The sequence below is a fragment of the Procambarus clarkii genome, chromosome 31 (assembly GCF_040958095.1).
Source record: "Procambarus clarkii isolate CNS0578487 chromosome 31, FALCON_Pclarkii_2.0, whole genome shotgun sequence".
NCBI classification, from domain to species: domain Eukaryota; kingdom Metazoa; phylum Arthropoda; class Malacostraca; order Decapoda; family Cambaridae; genus Procambarus; species Procambarus clarkii.
The window spans coordinates 14,073,480-14,090,704 of NC_091180.1; the positions used below are offsets into that span (position 1 = coordinate 14,073,480).

At 43.2% G+C, this 17,225-nt stretch overlaps 2 protein-coding genes across 3 annotated transcripts in view; one reads left to right on the forward strand and one right to left on the reverse strand.

Annotated features, from left to right (window-relative positions):
* Positions 1-16,768, reverse strand: part of LOC123758676 (uncharacterized) — a 34,889-nt gene extending 18,121 nt beyond the window's left edge. For both annotated transcript variants that reach the window (XR_006772919.2, XM_045743212.2), the window contains exons 1-6: positions 16,689-16,768; positions 4,625-6,728; positions 3,260-3,437; positions 1,605-1,765; positions 1,038-1,219; positions 68-235 (exon numbers count right to left, since the gene is read on the reverse strand). Coding sequence is in view for 1 of the 2 variants with exons in the window: in XM_045743212.2 (XP_045599168.1) it covers positions 68-235; positions 1,038-1,219; positions 1,605-1,765; positions 3,260-3,437; positions 4,625-6,719 (2,784 nt within the window). In the remaining variant the exon portion in view is untranslated. The remainder of the gene's footprint in view (positions 1-67; positions 236-1,037; positions 1,220-1,604; positions 1,766-3,259; positions 3,438-4,624; positions 6,729-16,688) is intronic.
* On the forward strand, positions 15,138-16,640 carry LOC138370182 (clumping factor A-like). The gene has a single exon (XM_069334171.1). It carries the CDS (start codon positions 15,138-15,140, stop codon positions 16,638-16,640), a length of 1,503 nt encoding a protein of 500 aa, XP_069190272.1.
* Positions 16,769-17,225: the final 457 nt, after the last annotated feature.

The window sequence follows — 17,225 nt, forward strand, 5'->3', positions numbered from 1 at the left end:
CACCCCAAGAGCCTAGCACTGCTCCTGTCTAAGCCAAAATCAAGCAAATTTTGAGCCCATGTGTCACCTGAGATTGTCTGTGAGCTGGTGGGGGGTGAACCGCAGCTACCTGTTGTCCGTTTATACTGGACACCATTATCCTAATGGGATGAGTTGTGCTTCCAGGTACTGACACCTCATCAGATAAGATCAGCTGAGGTTGGGGGGTCACTTGAGTTATCGTTCCAGGTACAATCTGGAAAAAGAAAAAAATATATATATATATAATATAAAACTTAGATCCTTCTGCATTTATCTTCCAAGTTTTTTTTTTTTTATCAAGGTACTACATACAAACATGTCAACTTCAATAATTTGTTTTGGGGCTTTATGTCAGTTTTTTTTAAATATGTATGTGACAATATGTCAACTTTATTAATGTTTAAGGGAATCATGTCAGTTTCATCAACTCTTAAAATGATCCAATTGCGTGGAGGCAATTTGCGCTTCTCCTTAATATTTAAAAGTCCTGCCGATTTAATGGGATGCTAGTCACTCCTGGAGGACTCAAGCAATCGTCCACCATCTGGAACAACACTTTAGTGGGCCTCAGTGTCCCTACTGAGCAACATTCTCAAGATGGTTACCATGGATAACGTACCCTCTACCAGCTCCAAAATGATGCATGTGCACAAGCAGCCACCTCTCCCTGATTCAACCTGAAATTCTTTGTATTTTGCACGAAGAGGAATTCTTCTGTAAAGAGGAATATTTTTCTTGGAGTGATTATGAATTCAGGGTTTAAACAGACGAGAGCCGGATAGACAGTGAGAAATTGGCGTCACCAATTTACTTGGTGACGGCCAATTAAATTCACTCAATTTAAATTGAGCATAAGAGTGTGTGGGGGGAGGGGTGCACTCTGCAGCTTTCTCCTGTGCTATGAAATGAAGTGAAAAAGGAAATAAAGCTGAGGAGATTGAGGGCAAAGCCAAGATAAATAATAAGAGCTACAATGGTCCACAAATACTGCTTGAGGGCTGACAACATGCACTCACCTGTCCAGGTATAGGTGGAACTGGTGTCTGAGTACCGCCTTGGTTAACGTGACTTGATGCAGGTGTCGCAACCCCACTCCCAGTAATTCCCGCTTCCCGCATGTGGGTTTGACGATGCCGCTTCATGTCTGATCGAACACGGAAGGGCTTTCCGCAATCAGGGCATGCGTGTGGACGTTCGCCTAATAAACATTAATTATTAATAATATTTCTTACATATTTTCATTATTTGATGTTCATGCTCAACTTATCTACATATTGCTACTATATCCCCTTTCTCATAAAATGCTGGTTTTAACATTTAAAATATGCAAGTAATATTTGCATATTACTTGAAAATAAATAATCAAGTAATCTAAATACCTGTAAACCTAATCTTCCAATTTGGACAAGTTCATTGCAAAATAAAGCTTGCAATTACCTTACACAAAATTCAAGCTTGCTTGCCTTGAGTTTTGCAAAACTTTCCATACAGTCCAGATAAGCAAGCTTAAGACACTATTATATTTTCTCAAGTTAAGATTGTGTGTATTTAAAGAAAGTCTAGTGTTCCAAATAACGGCCTACCTGTGTGGATTCTCTTGTGATTCTGAAGATACGATGCCGCCCTGAACGCCTTGTTGCAATGCTCACACTTATAGTTCTTCTCCCCCGTGTGGATTCTTCGGTGCACCACCAAACAGTACTTGCGTTTGAAGTCCTTCCCACAATACTCGCATTGATACTGCCTGTGTAAGGGTGATGTCACATTCAGACTCGGGTCAATGCGGCTAACACAGCGTTCATCCTCATAAAAATGATAAAATTTCAACACTGTATTGAAAAATACAGTAATTAATTTTGAATTAATGGGGAAATACTTGTACATATTTATAAAATACTTGTAGAATGTCATTTTTTTCTATCAAAAGTAGGTCAACTTTGCAAGATGACATATGAGCGGGGTTATTCAAGTGTCACAGGCCAGTAGGGGGTTGGTCCCAGTGCCACACTGAGACATATCTCCACCTATAGGGACCCTTTCCCCTGCAATTCTCCTGAAATCTGAACTCAAGTAATGTACTTGACAGAGTAACAAGAGCAATGACAGTACAGAGGGTGTGGACAGTAATGGCCAGAGCAGAATCTCGAGAGCATTGAGACCCAAGAGATTGCGGAGAATTATCAGCGTGTGTGCCACAGTCTCAGACCGGACGGGTGTCTGGGTACCTTGGTGGGCAGAATCTTAACAGTCACGACGAGAAGAAATCAGAAAGCAGAGGAGAAATCATTGAGAGTCCTCGGACTAGAGATAAGATTGTGTGGACACAAAATGAGCCGAGACTCCAGGCAAGACAGTGTGAGCCGAGTCTTCAGACTGTACAAGTTAGTGTCGCCTACGAAGTTCATCCTATCTGAACCTATATTGAACCTGGTAAGTGTTTGTTAGGTTTTGTGAAACTCCAAGGGCAATCAGCCATATTGACTTCTTGACATCCTGTTTAGTAACTCTACTCTTACTGAGAATTTAATCAATGGTGAGATGAGTATGAAAAGTAGTATTCAAAATGTCTAAAAATCAGAAAATAAATATCAATATCCAAGTTTTAAATGTCAGTGAATCTAATATCCTAACAGCTTGGGTATTATATTTCTATGGTTAACAGATGTATGTTATTGCATGTAATCATCAATGTGATAACTGTGGTCAAGACATGAGTTCCAATTCTTATCTAAAGTATATTTAAATGGATGATGGCAGCTCTTCTACCCTCTTCTCTTTCTCTCCTACTAATTTTCTCATTTCAACCCCCATTCTTTCTCAACTTTTCCTTTTCACTGAGTATCTCATCCTGTCTTTCTTCTACCTGTTTCTACCCCCTCCCTCTCACCCTTCCTCCTTTTCTTTGTCCTCTCTAATTTTTCCACTACTGCTCCTATTCATTTTATATATTTTTCTATCTATTTCCTTTACCCATTACATAGTGCTGAACAGTGAATTGTAATTTCTAATCCAAAAAGCTGTTTACCTGGTGTAACAGGGTTAACAAACATAATTTAATAGCTAAACATACCTGGAGAGGGTTCTGGGAGTTCTTCTACTCCCAAGCCCGGCATGAGACCAAGCTCGACTTGTAATGTTTATCCAATTTCTTACATGGAGAAATCTACTCTAAACTGCAAAATGCTCATGCTCTTTAATTACATAAAACACATGCAAAAAACAAAAATATCACACCAACCTGTCATCAGAATGAACTGACGTCGTATGGTATCTAAGATCGCCCCACTGTCTGAAGAATTTTTCACAGAGTTGACACTTGTAAGGCTTTTCCCCACTATGAAGTCTCTGGTGGACCTTTAACGCACTTGCAGCATAAAACGCTTTCCCACATTGCTCACACTGATGAGGCCTCTCACCTGAGAGATGCACAATGGTCAGGACACAAGAAAGCAGTGATACTGAGCAAGGGTAATGAGCTAGCAATGTGTTCAATATAAAAATGCTCCCTTACACCCTTAACAATCTAAAGACAACTTGACCAGACATATAAAGTGCATAGTTTCCTAATAAGAAATGGGCAATGATACAGCAGAACCTCTATATTCATCATTAATCCATTTCTCAAGGCCTGTAGGCCAACATGGAAATAATTTTTTCCATAAGAAATATCTGAAATTCAATTAATCATCTCCCAGCCCCCAAAATTAATACATAAATGAAAATTTAGCTTTTCCACGTGTGATAGAATCTGAAATACTATCACCAGTCATTTGCTTTTCAGTAACTCACACCAATAACAGATTTTCCACATCTTTATATATTTGTGATCTGCTAGTGGCAAGAATTTTTACACCTTTCACCACATCATCCATTTTAATTCCCTCCTCATTTTTTATTATGCTGCCTAGGGTAGTTCGACACGTTAAATTCAAAGGTTAAGTTGGAAACACTTTTTCCCATTTGTAATAAACTTGGCAATAAGTTCTTTTTATCAACTCAACTAGGTTAAGTTGGAAACACTTTTTCCCATTTGTAATAAACTTGGCAATAAGTTCTTTTTATCAACTCAACTGTCTCTCCAAACTTTCCTTTGGTTGTTTTTCTTCACTACGCTTTGTTGGGGGTCATGGTCACTTCATTTTACAATGATAACTGCAATGAATTGCAAACAAAGAAAAATTTTCCAAGAGAAATTAGTAGGAGATATATACTCTACACCTATGAAGCCTTATGCTTTACAACTGCAACGGGCTGATTGAGTGGGCTAGCTGACCGCATGATCATCTTGTACCGAGCGGTGGGGTGATTAATATGGTAAATGCTGACGAATATGGAAGCATTTTTTGTTGCCAAAACGAGACGAATATTGAATCTGACAAATATAGAAGTTCCACTGTATTTTTATGTGCAGTATTGAGAAAGTAAATATATATATACTATTCATATATAATGCACAAGTGTATAGCCTATTGATGCATTGATATACACGCATTTAGAATAATTCGCTTTTCCTTCCACATTCTTAGCAGAAAACTTACCCCTAAAAGGGAATAAGGAGAGTTACTAAAGAAAACAATGACTTCCAAACAATCCCATTTCTTACCTGTATGTCCTCGAATGTGATAGACAAGAGAGTTCTTGTGTGTGAACACCCTCGGGCACATGGTACAAGCGTAGCCTCCTTTTACAGCCTTCCCAATCTTTATCTTTTTTTTGGGCGCTCCTTTATTTTGCGGTTCTTCTTTGTGTTCCGTTTTCCTATGGGTCAATAACTTTGTTTTGGATTTGAAGACCCTATAGCAATCTTCACAGTTAAATTCCGGCGGATTTTCACTATGTTCGGATTGGACATGGGAATCGAGTGCCATCTGGGTGCGGTAACTTTTGGGACATGCAACACATGAGTAAGGTTTATCAATGGGATTTGTTTCCGTTTCCTCCATGTGAGCAACTTTTAAATGAACTTCCAGCATGCTCTCTTTACGGAATGTTTTGTTGCATAGTTCACATGTAAAATGCTCCCTCGAATGGACCAGCGAATGCTCCTGCAATGCTTCAGCACTTTCAAACTCACCTCCGCAAACTTCACACTTGTGTTTTTTGTATGGTTCATAGTGACCTTTTAAATGTTCAAAAAATTTAAGTTGACTATCAAATGCCTTTGCACAGATTTCACACTTGAAGGGCTTAGGTTTGAGCGCAGGTGGCGTATGTGTCTGCTTATGTGCAGCAAACTGCTGCTGATTGGTAAATTGATCGCCACATTGCGTACACTTGTAACACTTCACGTGCTTCTTTGTAGTTTTTAGTTTCTTGGGAATTCTTTTCTTGTGTGGCAGAGATTTCTTCCCATCAGTGGTATAGTTACCACTAGTCTCGGGGTCTTCGTCATTTGAGTCTATCTCCTCATCCATTGGATCGTCATCCTCCAATGCTTCTTCCATAGGGTCCTCCTCCTCATAGTCGGCACTTATAACCATAGTCTCGACTTTGACTAGCTGCTCAGGTAGCTGTGGTAGAATTTCTTCCTCTTTCAAGTTTTGACTTACATACTCCATATACTCTGGCCGGCGCCGGATAGGCCGGCCGCTGCGGGAGACAAGAGGCATGTGTTGAATAGCAATCTGTTGTTGTTGCTGTTCTTGGCCATCCTGATTATTCTGGTCGTGTGTTTTTGTTATTTGTTGCAAGAACTGTTTTTGCTGGTGTTGCAACTGAGTTTGTTGTTGTTGTTGCTGCTGCTGGTGGTGCTGATGTTTTTGCTGTTGTTGATGTACTTGCTGTTGCTGCTGTACTTGTCGCTGCTGTGGCTGTTGAAATTGAAATGCCTTCGGTTGCTGCTGTAGCCTATGTGGAAGTTGCAACTGTCTTTGTTGATGCTGTTGCTGTTCTTGATGCTGCTGCTGGTGTTGAAGTTGTCTTTGTTGCTGTTGCTGCTGTTGTAAGTGTTGCTGTAACTGTCTTTTCTGAATCTCCAGCTTATTTGGTTTTCTATATTCATGCAAGACGTGTGGCAGTCCATCATGATCTAGCTGAACAAGATTTGTTGAAACATCTGACATGATGTGATTGGGTTGTTCTTGTTCTTGTGCTTGTTGCTGCTGCTGCTCTTCTTGCTGCTGGAACAAAATGTCAGAATACGCCCTTTCAAGCAGCTGGGTTTTTGGATTCTGGTGCTCATGCCGAACATGGTGGACACTGGAAGTCGTAGGAGCAGCAGTGGTGGTTGGATTCATTACGTCAAAGTATAGTTCCAATGGTGCTGATGAGGTTGCTCCTTTCATGGCTGCATCACTCATTTCCACAAATGCAACATTGTTTACAGCAACAAGGGTATCTTGAAACTTTCCTTGCTGGTCATCTTGCAGAGGCATCTGAGTGACATATTCTAGGCTGCCATAGGAATCTTGCGCACTATTCCCTGCCGTGGTGAAGGTCACTGCTGGACTAACATTACTCAGTGCACGGGATCCCTGTGCGATAACACCCTCCAGGAGTGTCTGCGTACTGCCCGAAGACACAGGAACATAGTGTTGTGAAGCGGCACCCAAGGAAGTCAGGCTGGTGCCGAGGGCCCCAGCTGCTTCGTTAAGCCCAAGTTGGTCAAGCTGAGCTGCATCCATCTTGGGCAAACTGACAATATTCATTTCTAAAGGTCCGCTGCCTCCCAAGATACTTCCATCTTCACTCTCTGACATCACTCACACCTGCAATTTCCAATTAAGTACAGTACTTTAATAAGACAAATAATTTGCATTTATTATACATGTACAAAAACTATACTGTACTACAACAAGTGTTGAAAAAATTCACTTACATTATTTTTACAGTATATAATGGTAGTAAAACTAATTCAAAACTTAATTAATTATGAATAAATGAGTTGACTAAATATTTGTTTTTTTAGCAAAAAAAGATGCCACTAATAGTAAACTTATGGAAAAACATAGAAAGTACAGTACCAATTTTTAAAATAAGAATAATAAAAGTTCCTAGACGTACACAGCACCTAGACAGGACTAATGTGATTATAGTCGATCAAGGGAGTATCCCCCAAGAGTGTCAAACCTCAGGAAACAAAGTTGTGCAATGAGTTCCAGAGGGAACAATCATTAGGCTACTGTATTACAAATTTAGAAGTGTTGTGGTGTTGATATTGGTGGTTGTATTGGTGACTGAAACTGACATAAGTTTGAGGTACAAATACACACAAAAGGATGAGGTAGCTTAAGCCATTCTTGCCCCGTTCAGTACAACATGTTCATATATACTTTTTATATACACACATCACAATCAACATATTACTGAACATTCAGAGTGATAAACACACACATCTTTCTTTACACATGCAGTATGTTACCAGACATACACACATCTACTTTGGTGCTTACATATTGGCAATAGTGGCTGTATTATTGGAATGGATAATACTGCAAAGCCAGGTTCCAAATATGTACAAGAAAAGAACAACATATTGGAGTGAAAGATATGGTAGGAAATACACAAAAATAGACCCAGTACTGTATAGAGTAGAGATCACATAAGCACAATCAGGGAACACTGTATGAACGTCAAAAGGTCCACGACTCTTCAATAGTCTCCCAACAAATACAAGAAATATTGCCAGAACAAAAGTGGCTGTGTTTAAGAAACGATTAGACATGTACCCACAGAAAGTGCCAGACCATCCAAGCTGCAATGGGTATGTGGGCCTCGGGCCGCTCCAAGCAGCAGCATTTTAGTTCAAATTATCACAAGATAAACCTAGCCCCAGGCTAGGCCTTGGTGAGAACTCTTGAAACTTTCTACAAGTTACTCCAAGTGGTAGTGGTAAGTGGTGATACGAGTGGTGCTGAGTGATCACTGACTACAGGGAAGTGATATCTAGTTCTTGGATGGAAGTGGTATTAACAACTTTGTCAAATGTACAGTACTGTATTGCTGACCAGCCAAACTGCATATGAGAATTTCCTTAAAAAACAGTGATTGAGTATTGTATACATGCATACATATATGTACACCCACATTGCATGTATACAAGCTCCTGGCACAGCTCAAAGGAAGTATCTTGCAGCCCATTCCTTTATTGATAGTCTCTCTACAGAATACTGTATATTGATGCAGAACAACAGTATGACCCAATTGCATATCCAGCTCCTAACAATGTCCTATCGCTCCCTATGAAAGTACATACAGTCAGTGTCCACCTTATCTATTCCTTTCAGTATCCTGTCCTAGCTAAGCCCCCTCTCAATTCTAGTAAATTCTAGTACAGTACTGTACTCCTCTAGTCACAAATCTCTGTACTTAAGTTCTTTTGTTATTAAAAAGGTGTGTATTAGTTATTACTTGCCTGGATTGAATTCCAGCAGGCAATTATCTGTTCAATTCTGAACTTTGTCAAGGTGTTCCTGCAGTAGTAGTAGTTCTCGACTTTTACTCGTCTCATTAGCTATGCATCACCTGGAAACATCGACATTTGGGTGGTCATTCCTTATAATAAGTCGCTAACACTTACAGTGAGGTTATCATTTCACCTTGATTTCTGGGGTAATGCAGTTATCATAATATGTGAATTTTGGTTATTACTGAAAAGTTTTTACACAAATGAAGTAAATATGGCAGCCCATCCTAAATTGAAAGTACTGTACTTATAGCAACTATTTGATTGAAGGTACCAATATGTAGAGACGTACCACAAAAAAGTTGACGTGTGTGTGTGTGTTACAAATTTGGATACCCCAGAAACTTTGTTAACTACAACATGAAGCAACCCTAACCTTTCATAGCAGTCCTAGGCCTAATACATGCTATTATAGGCTTCAGATTATCCATAGTTTAAATGCTATACTAGGCCTAGGAATATTTAGGTTTGGTTTTAGCTTTATTTTTTCTGGACTGGTGGATTACTGGTGGTCATCACTACATATAGTAACTTCGGTATTTAGTAGAAAGAACAAGTAAGTACTGTACTATTATTTCAGGAGGATTGATATATGGGTTGATATATGGCTATAATAATGTGCTATGTCATGTGTGAATAGATCATTAGATCACAATTTGGACTTTATCGCCAGTATCAGAATTATTTTTTTCAACATTTCCAACCAGAATAGCAGGTAAAGGAGTAGGTTGCCAGACACTTCCTTTGAGCTGCGCCAGGAACATACACACACACAACATAGGTCTACATATTATATAATGCAGCTACATATAGGTGCTTTTGTTAATCATGTTACCTGTTTGGGAATTCTGGGAGTTCTGGGGAGTTCTTCTACTTCTCAAGCCCGGCCCGAGGCCAGGCTTGAATTGTGAGTTTGGTCCAGACCATGAGACCATGAGACATGAGACCAGAAGACATGGCAGGATGTGCAGAATACCCCCGTTGAAAAGCAGAGGTGCAACAGGTACTCTGAGAGAGAACTCTATCAACATCAGAGGCCCGAGACTGTTCAACACGCTTCCACTACACATAAGGGGCATAACTGGCAAACCCCTCACAGTGTTCAAGAGAGAACTGGATAAGCACCTCCAAAGGATACCTGATCAACCAGGCTGTGACTCATACGTCAGGCTGCGAGCAGCCGCGTCTAACAGCCTGGTTGATCAGTCCAGCAACCAGGAGGCCTGGTCGACGACCGGGCCGCGGGGACACTAAGCCCCGGAAGCACCTCAAGGTAGCCTCAAGGTGGTCCACTAGGCTGTTGCTTAGAGCGGCCCGCAGGCCCACATACCCATCACAGCCCGGTTGGTCCGGCACTCCTTGGAGGAAACAATCTAGTTTCCTTTTGAAGATGTCCACGGTTGTTCTAGCAATATTTCTTATGCTTGCTGGGAGGACGTTGAACAACCGCGGACCTCTAATGTTTATACAGTGTTCTCTGATTGTGCCTATGGCACCTCTGCTCTTCACTGGTTCTATTCTGCATTTTCTTCCATATCGTTCACTCCAGTATGTTGTTATTTTAATGTGTAGATTTGGGACCTGTCCCTCCAGTATTTTCCATATGTATATTATTTGGTATCTCTCTCGTCTCCTTTCTAGCGAGTACCTTTGGAGAGCGTTGAGACGATTCCAATAATTTAGGTCCTTTATCGCGTCTATGCGTGCCGTATATGTTCTCTGTATTCCCTCTATTTCAGCAATCTCTCCTGCTCTGAAGGGGGAAACGAGTACTGAGCAGTACTCAAGATGGGACAACACAAATGACTTGAAGAGTACAACCATTGTGATGGGATCCCTGGATTTGAAAGTGCTCGTAATCCATCCTATCATTTTCATTATTCCCAATTATTTGACATGCTGTTTTCCTAATATGGGCAGATCCGATTGTGTTTTGTACCCTGTATTATGTTTCAGATCCTCATTTTTGCCGTACCTGAGTACCTGGAATTTATCACTGTTAAACATCATGTTATTTTCTGCTGCCCAATCGAAAACTTTGTTGATATATGCTTGTAGTTTTTCAATGTCTTTCGCAGAGGTAATTTTCATGCTGATTTTCGTGTCATCTGCAAAGGATGACACGAAGCTGTGACTTGTATTTTTGTCTATATCTGATATGAGAATAAGGAAAAGCAGTGGTGCATGGACTGTACCTTGAGGTACAAAGCTTTTAACTGCACTTGGGCTCGATTTTATTTGATTGACTGTTACTCTTTTGTGTTCTGTTCGACAGGAAATTGAATATCCAGCGTCCCACTTTACCAGTTATTCCCACTGACTTCATTTTATGTGCTATCACCCCATGATCACATTTGTCGAATGCCTTTGCAAAGTCTGTATATACTACATCTGCATTTTGCTCTCCTTCCAGAGCTTCTGTGATTTTGTCATAGTGGTTGAGTAACTGTGACAGACAGGATCTTCCCGCTCTAAATCCATGTTATCCTGGGTTGTGTAGTTCATTATTTTCCGTAAAACTAGAAAGTTGATTCCTAATCACTCTTTCAAAAACTTTTATTATGTGAGATGTTAGTGCAACTGGTCTATAATTTTTTGCCAAGGCCTTACTACCCCCCCTTGTGCAACGGAGCTATATCTGCTGATTTAAGTGCTGCTGGTATCTGCCCTGTACCCAGGCTCTTTCTCCATATTAGGCTGAGTGCTCGTGCTACCGGTACTTTACATTTCTTAATGAATATTGAATTCCACGAGTCTGGCCCAGGAGCTGAGTTCATGGGCATATTGTCAATTTCTCTTTCAAAGTCTTCAGAGTTTGTGTTAATATTCATTATATTATCTGTAGCTTGAATGTCATTCATAAAGAAGCTGTCTGGATCATCAACTTTCATGTTGTTTATAGGTGTGCTAAACATAACTTCATACTGGATTCTTAGAATTTCACTAATTTCTTTGTTGTCTTCTGTGTACGTACCTTCAGTTATAATTAAAGGTCCAATACTGGTGTTTTTTTGTGTGTACATAAATTGTGTACACACACACACACACACAATGTACTCACCTAATTGTTTTTTTTTTTTTTCACCTAATTGTGCTTGCGGGGGTTGAGCTTTGGCTCTTTGGTCTCGCCTCTCAATTGTCAATCAACTGGTGTACAGATTCCTGAGCCTACTGGGCTCTATCATATCTACAGTTGAAACTGTGTATGGAGTCAGACTCCACCACATCACTTCCTAGTGCATTCCATTTATTAACTACTCTGACACTGAAAAAATTCTTTCTAACGTCTCTGTGGCTCATCTGGGTACTAAGTTTCCACCTGTGTCCCCTTGTTCGTGTCTCACCCGTGCTGAAGAGTTTGTCTTTGTCCACCCTGTCAATTCCCCTGAGAATTTTGTAGGTGGTTATCATGTCTCCCCTTACTCTTCTGTTTTCCAGGAATGTGAGGTTCAGCTCCTTTAGCCTTTCCTTGTAGTTCAATCCTCTCAGTTCCGGTGTAATGATCTGGGGCTCAGATCATTAGTTCTCCCTTCTCCCCTCCTTTCCTTCACCATCTCCCCTCCTTTCCTTCTCCCTCTCCCCTCCTTCCTTCTCCCCTCCCCTTGGCCATCATTCGTCTCCCCTTCTTCCCCCCCCCCTGTCGCCCATTTGTCAGGGTCAAGAGGTTGACCTGAGGGTGGTCTTGGATACCGTTGGCTTCCCCCCACTCAACTTCCCCACTCAGATGTTTCCCTCTCCATCCCCTCTCTTCCCCTCTCACCGGTCCCTTCCCCATACGAGGCAGAGTCAAATGTCCCTACCCTTTATCTTAGAGGAGACAGGCGTGAACATAATTTATCAGTTGGTAAACATTGCTCGCAGGTGCACTGGGGCTCCATAGAGGCGCCTTGTTTCCCTTCTCATAGCTGGGGAGAGCTGACTCAATCTTCAGGAATTCATGTAGCTTTCCACGGCAGATCAGTGAAGGTGATTGGCCTGAGATAAGGGCCAAGTCCTTATTGGCCCTAGAGAGCCAGACCTCAGGCCTACGTGTTAAATGGTTGGCCATTGCCAAAATAATGGGTGGAGCCCTGGGGCTGTATTAGATGGTGTGAGGAGTAATCCTTCCCAGCAATAAGTTGGTAAAACAAAATTTGATCAGTGTGTCTTGGGAGTGTATTAGGAACAGGGCTGCAAGACCATATCCTAGGGGCGGAGGGCAGCCATCAACATCTTGGCCGTGGTGCGGGTATTTTAAGGTATAGTAGCACTTGAGTTTCGTGCCCTCAATAAATATCCATTGTGCCTCTAGGGGAATAGAATAGGTTATGTGTTCAAATTGTCTTACTTTACATGTTTCATAAAATAAATTGTATAGCTTGTCCAGTGGTATTCACTTAACTCCCCTTTTATATATTTTGCTACTTTGTCATTTTTAGGTGTTGTATTGGAAGCCCCCAGGTTCTCCTACAATTAATAGATACTAAAGTTGCCCTTGGATTTAAATTAGTAATGTAAATTACACAAACTAATTTTCCAAAATTTATTACTGAAATTCATACTACCCGGAGTCCCATGGTTACTGATTCCTTGCCTTCCTGGGGGATCGGTGATAGACACATTCAGGAAAAGGTTGGTCGGGAAGGTGGTGGCAGTGAAAATGTGTTTTGTTATTTTTTTTTAACTAATAACCCTTGTCCTTGGGGTATCTTCCTCATTTAATATTCCTCTTACATACGGGGCAGTCCAGTGAGGGGTCATACTGGACTGTAACAGTGTTAAGATGGGGTATTGAGTGAAGAGAGACGGAGAATTACAACAGAGAGCGTATAGTACGATTATGAGAGATCACAAGATAACAGGATTAATACTGGGGAACAATGGGTTATTACAATAGAGGCCGCGGTTATTACGATAGGGTAAAGCGGACATTACACCGGGACGAGCCTGGTGGCATACTGCTGAATCTTCTCTAACTTTGTCTTGTATTTAACTAGGTATGGACTCCAGGCTGGAGCTGCATACTCCAGGATTGGTCTTACATAAGTGGTATACAGGGTTCTGAAAGATTCCTTACACAAGTTTCTGAAGGCAGTTCTTATGTTGGCCAGTCTAGCATATGCCGCTGATGATATTCTTTTGATGTGGGCCTCTGGGGACAGGTTCGGTGTGATATCAACCCCCAGATCCTTCTCTCTATTTGACTCTTGCAGGATTTCCCCTCCCAGATGATACCTTGTGTTCAGCCTCCTGCTCCCTTCGCCTAATTTCATCACCTTACACTTTCCTGAGTTGAACTTTAGCAGCCATTTTCTAGACCATTCCTCCAGTTTATCCAGGTCATCCTGTAGTCTCTGTCTATCTTCATCCGTCTTGATTCTTCTCATAATTTTTGCATCATCAGCAAACATTGAGAGGAATGAGTCTATACCCTCTGGAAGATCGTTCACATATATTAGAAACAGGATGGGTCCAAGTACTGAGCCCTGTGGGACTCCGCTGGTAACATCTCGCCACTCTGATGTCTCCCCCCTCACCGTTACTCGCTGTTTCCTGTTGCTTAAGTACTCCCTTATCCACTGTAGCACCTTCCCTTTTACTCCTGCCTGTTGCTCCAACTTTATTAACAGCCTTTTATGGGGCACTGTGTCAAAGGCTTTTTGGCAATCCAGGAAAATGCAGTCGGCCCACCCTTCTCTTTCCTGCCTAATTTTCGTTGCCTGGTCATAAAATTCTATTAAACCTGTGAGGCACGATTTACCATCTCTGAACCCATGTTGGTGGTGCGTTACAAAGTTATTTCCCTCCAGATGCTCTACGAGCCTTTTCCTCACGATCTTCTCCATCACCTTGCATGGTATACAAGTTAAGGAAACTGTCCCACCACCATGTATGTACACAATAAATGTAAATTGTACATTTATGTACAATGTACCTGGTTGATACCTGGTTGATGGGGTTCTGGGAGTTCTTCTACTCCCCAAGCCCGGCCCGAGGCCAGGCTTGACTTGTGAGAGTTTGGTCCACTAGGCTGTTGCTTGGAGCGGCCCGCAGGCCCACATACCCACCACAGCCCGGTTGGTCCGGCACTCCTTGGAGGAATAAATCTAGTTTCCTCTTGAAAATGTCCACGGTTGTTCCGGCAATATTTCTTATGCTTGCTGGGAGGACGTTGAACAACCGCAGACCTCTGATGTTTATACAGTGTTCTCTGATTGTGCCTATGGCACCTCTGCTCTTCACTGGTTCTATTCTGCATTTGTGTGTACATAAATTGAACCACTCACTCACAACCAGCCTGGCATGTCCACCACCACCCACAACTAGTCAAGACATGCCCACCACCACCACCCACAACCAGTCAAACATGCCCGCAGCCACCACCACCCACAACCAGTCAAGACATGCCCACCACCACCACAAACAACCAGCCTGACATGGCTGCCACTACCACCCACAACCAACCTGACTTGCCTGCCACCACCACTCACAACCAGCCTGACATGCCAGCCACCACCACTTACAACCAGCCTAACATGCCCGCCACCACCACCCATAACCACTCAGACATGCCCGCTGCCACCACCCACAAGCAGTCAGACATGTAAGCCACCACCATCCACAAGCAGTCAGACATGTCTGCCACCACCACCAACAACCAGTCAGACATGTCAGCCACAACCACTAACAGCCAGTCAGACATGCTGTCACCACCACCCACAACTAGTCAGGCATGCCCACCAACAACAACCAGGCTGACATGCCCACCACCACCCACAACCAGTCAGACATGCCCACCACCAACAACAACCAGTCAGACATGCCCGCCACCACCCACAACCAGTCAGACATGCCCACCACCAACAACAACCAGTCAGACATGCCCGCCACCACCACCCACAACCAGTCTGGCATACACACCACCAACAACAACCAGTCAGACATGCCCACCACCACCCACAACCAGTCAGACATGCCCACCACCAACAACAACCAGTCAGACATGCCCGCCACCAACAACAACCAGTCAGACAAGCCCGCCACCACCCACAACCAGTCAGACATGCCCGACACCACCACCCACAACCAGTCAGACATGCCCGACACCACCACCCACAACCAGTCTGGCATACACACCACCAACAACAACCAGTCAGACATGCCCGCCACCACTCACAACCAGTCAGACATGCCCGCCACCACCCACAACCAGTCAGACATGCCCGCCACCACCCACAACCAGTCAGACATGCCCGCCACCACCCACAACCAGTCAGACATGCCCGCCACCACTCACAACCAGTCAGACATGCCCGCCACCACCCACAACCAGTCAGACATGCCCGCCACCACCCACAACCAGTCAGACATGCCCGCCACCAACAACAACCAGTCAGACATGCCCGCCACCACCAACAACCAGTCAGACATGCCCGCCACCACCCACAACCAGTCAGACATGCCCGCCACCACTCACAACCAGTCAGACATGCCCGCCACCACCCACAACCAGTCAGACATGCCCACCACCACCAACAACCAGTCAGACATGCCCGCCACCACCCACAACCAGTCAGACATGCCCGCCACCACTCACAACCAGTCAGACATGCCCGCCACCACCCACAACCAGTCAGACATGCCCGCCACCACCCACAACCAGTCAGACATGCCCGCCACCAACAACAACCAGTCAGACATGCCCGCCACCAACAACAACCAGTCAGACATGCCCGCCACCACCCACAACCAGTCAGACATGCCCGCCACCACTCACAACCAGTCAGACATGCCCGCCACCACTCACAACCAGTCAGACATGCCCGCCACCACCAACAACCAGTCAGACATGCCCGCCACCACTCACAACCAGTCAGACATGCCCGCCACCACTCACAACCAGTCAGACATGCCCGCCACCACTCACAACCAGTCAGACATGCCCGCCACCACTCACAACCAGTCAGATATGCCCGCCACCACCCACAACCAGTCAGACATGCCCGCCACCACTCACAACCAGTCAGACATGCCCGCCACCACTCACAACCAGTCAGACATGCCCGCCACCATACCCCTCCTCCACTGTCATTACCACCATTTCCCTCCACCACTGGCCCAAAGGAGTGAATTATCTGCCCCAAGGTCGAGCCAGCCCTCACCTCACCTCCGCGCCCCACAACCCTCGGCCTCCCTCACAGCCTCCAGCACCCCTCGTCATCTCCTGCCAAGCTGACATGTTTGTTTTGAAGGGAGGAGCGAGGAGCGTTGCCATAATACTCACCGCCGCGAGATGAAACAGGCTCCGGGAGACGCGAGATGTGACAACAATGGCGAGCAGTCCCGCTCGGGATACCACCTTTCTCCACCACTCCATTATTTCCATTTATATCGCACACTCTTGCCGTAAGTTTGTGCTTGAAGAACTCATATTGATTTCCTTTATTTGGGATAATATTTTATTTTGCGATACTCGTTAATGTAGATTGATTTTATCAGTAATTTTTTTGTTTTGGGATGTTGCTATATTCCTTTTTGGCATATATTACGTTATTTTATAAATCAGTCTAGATGTTTATACTGATATATGATTGTGTATGAACGCATATTGTAACAAAAATTAATATTTTTACAATAAATTAAAAGCAGTATATCCGCGTCTTGAGAGAGAACATGCCTAAATAATAGAATTGCTTTGTGTACAAAGTTTCTAGTAAAGTACTTCATTATATCCATAAACTTAAAGATTCCTCCAGTTTAGAGATCAACATAACGAACGAATTTGTTTAATAATATTTAAGATCGTGCATGTAGCTCAAAT

Coding starts and splice junctions, on each gene's coding strand:
- LOC138370182 (XM_069334171.1), top strand. CDS start 15,138: ATGCCCACCAACAACAACCAGGCTGACATGCCCACCACCACCCACAAC.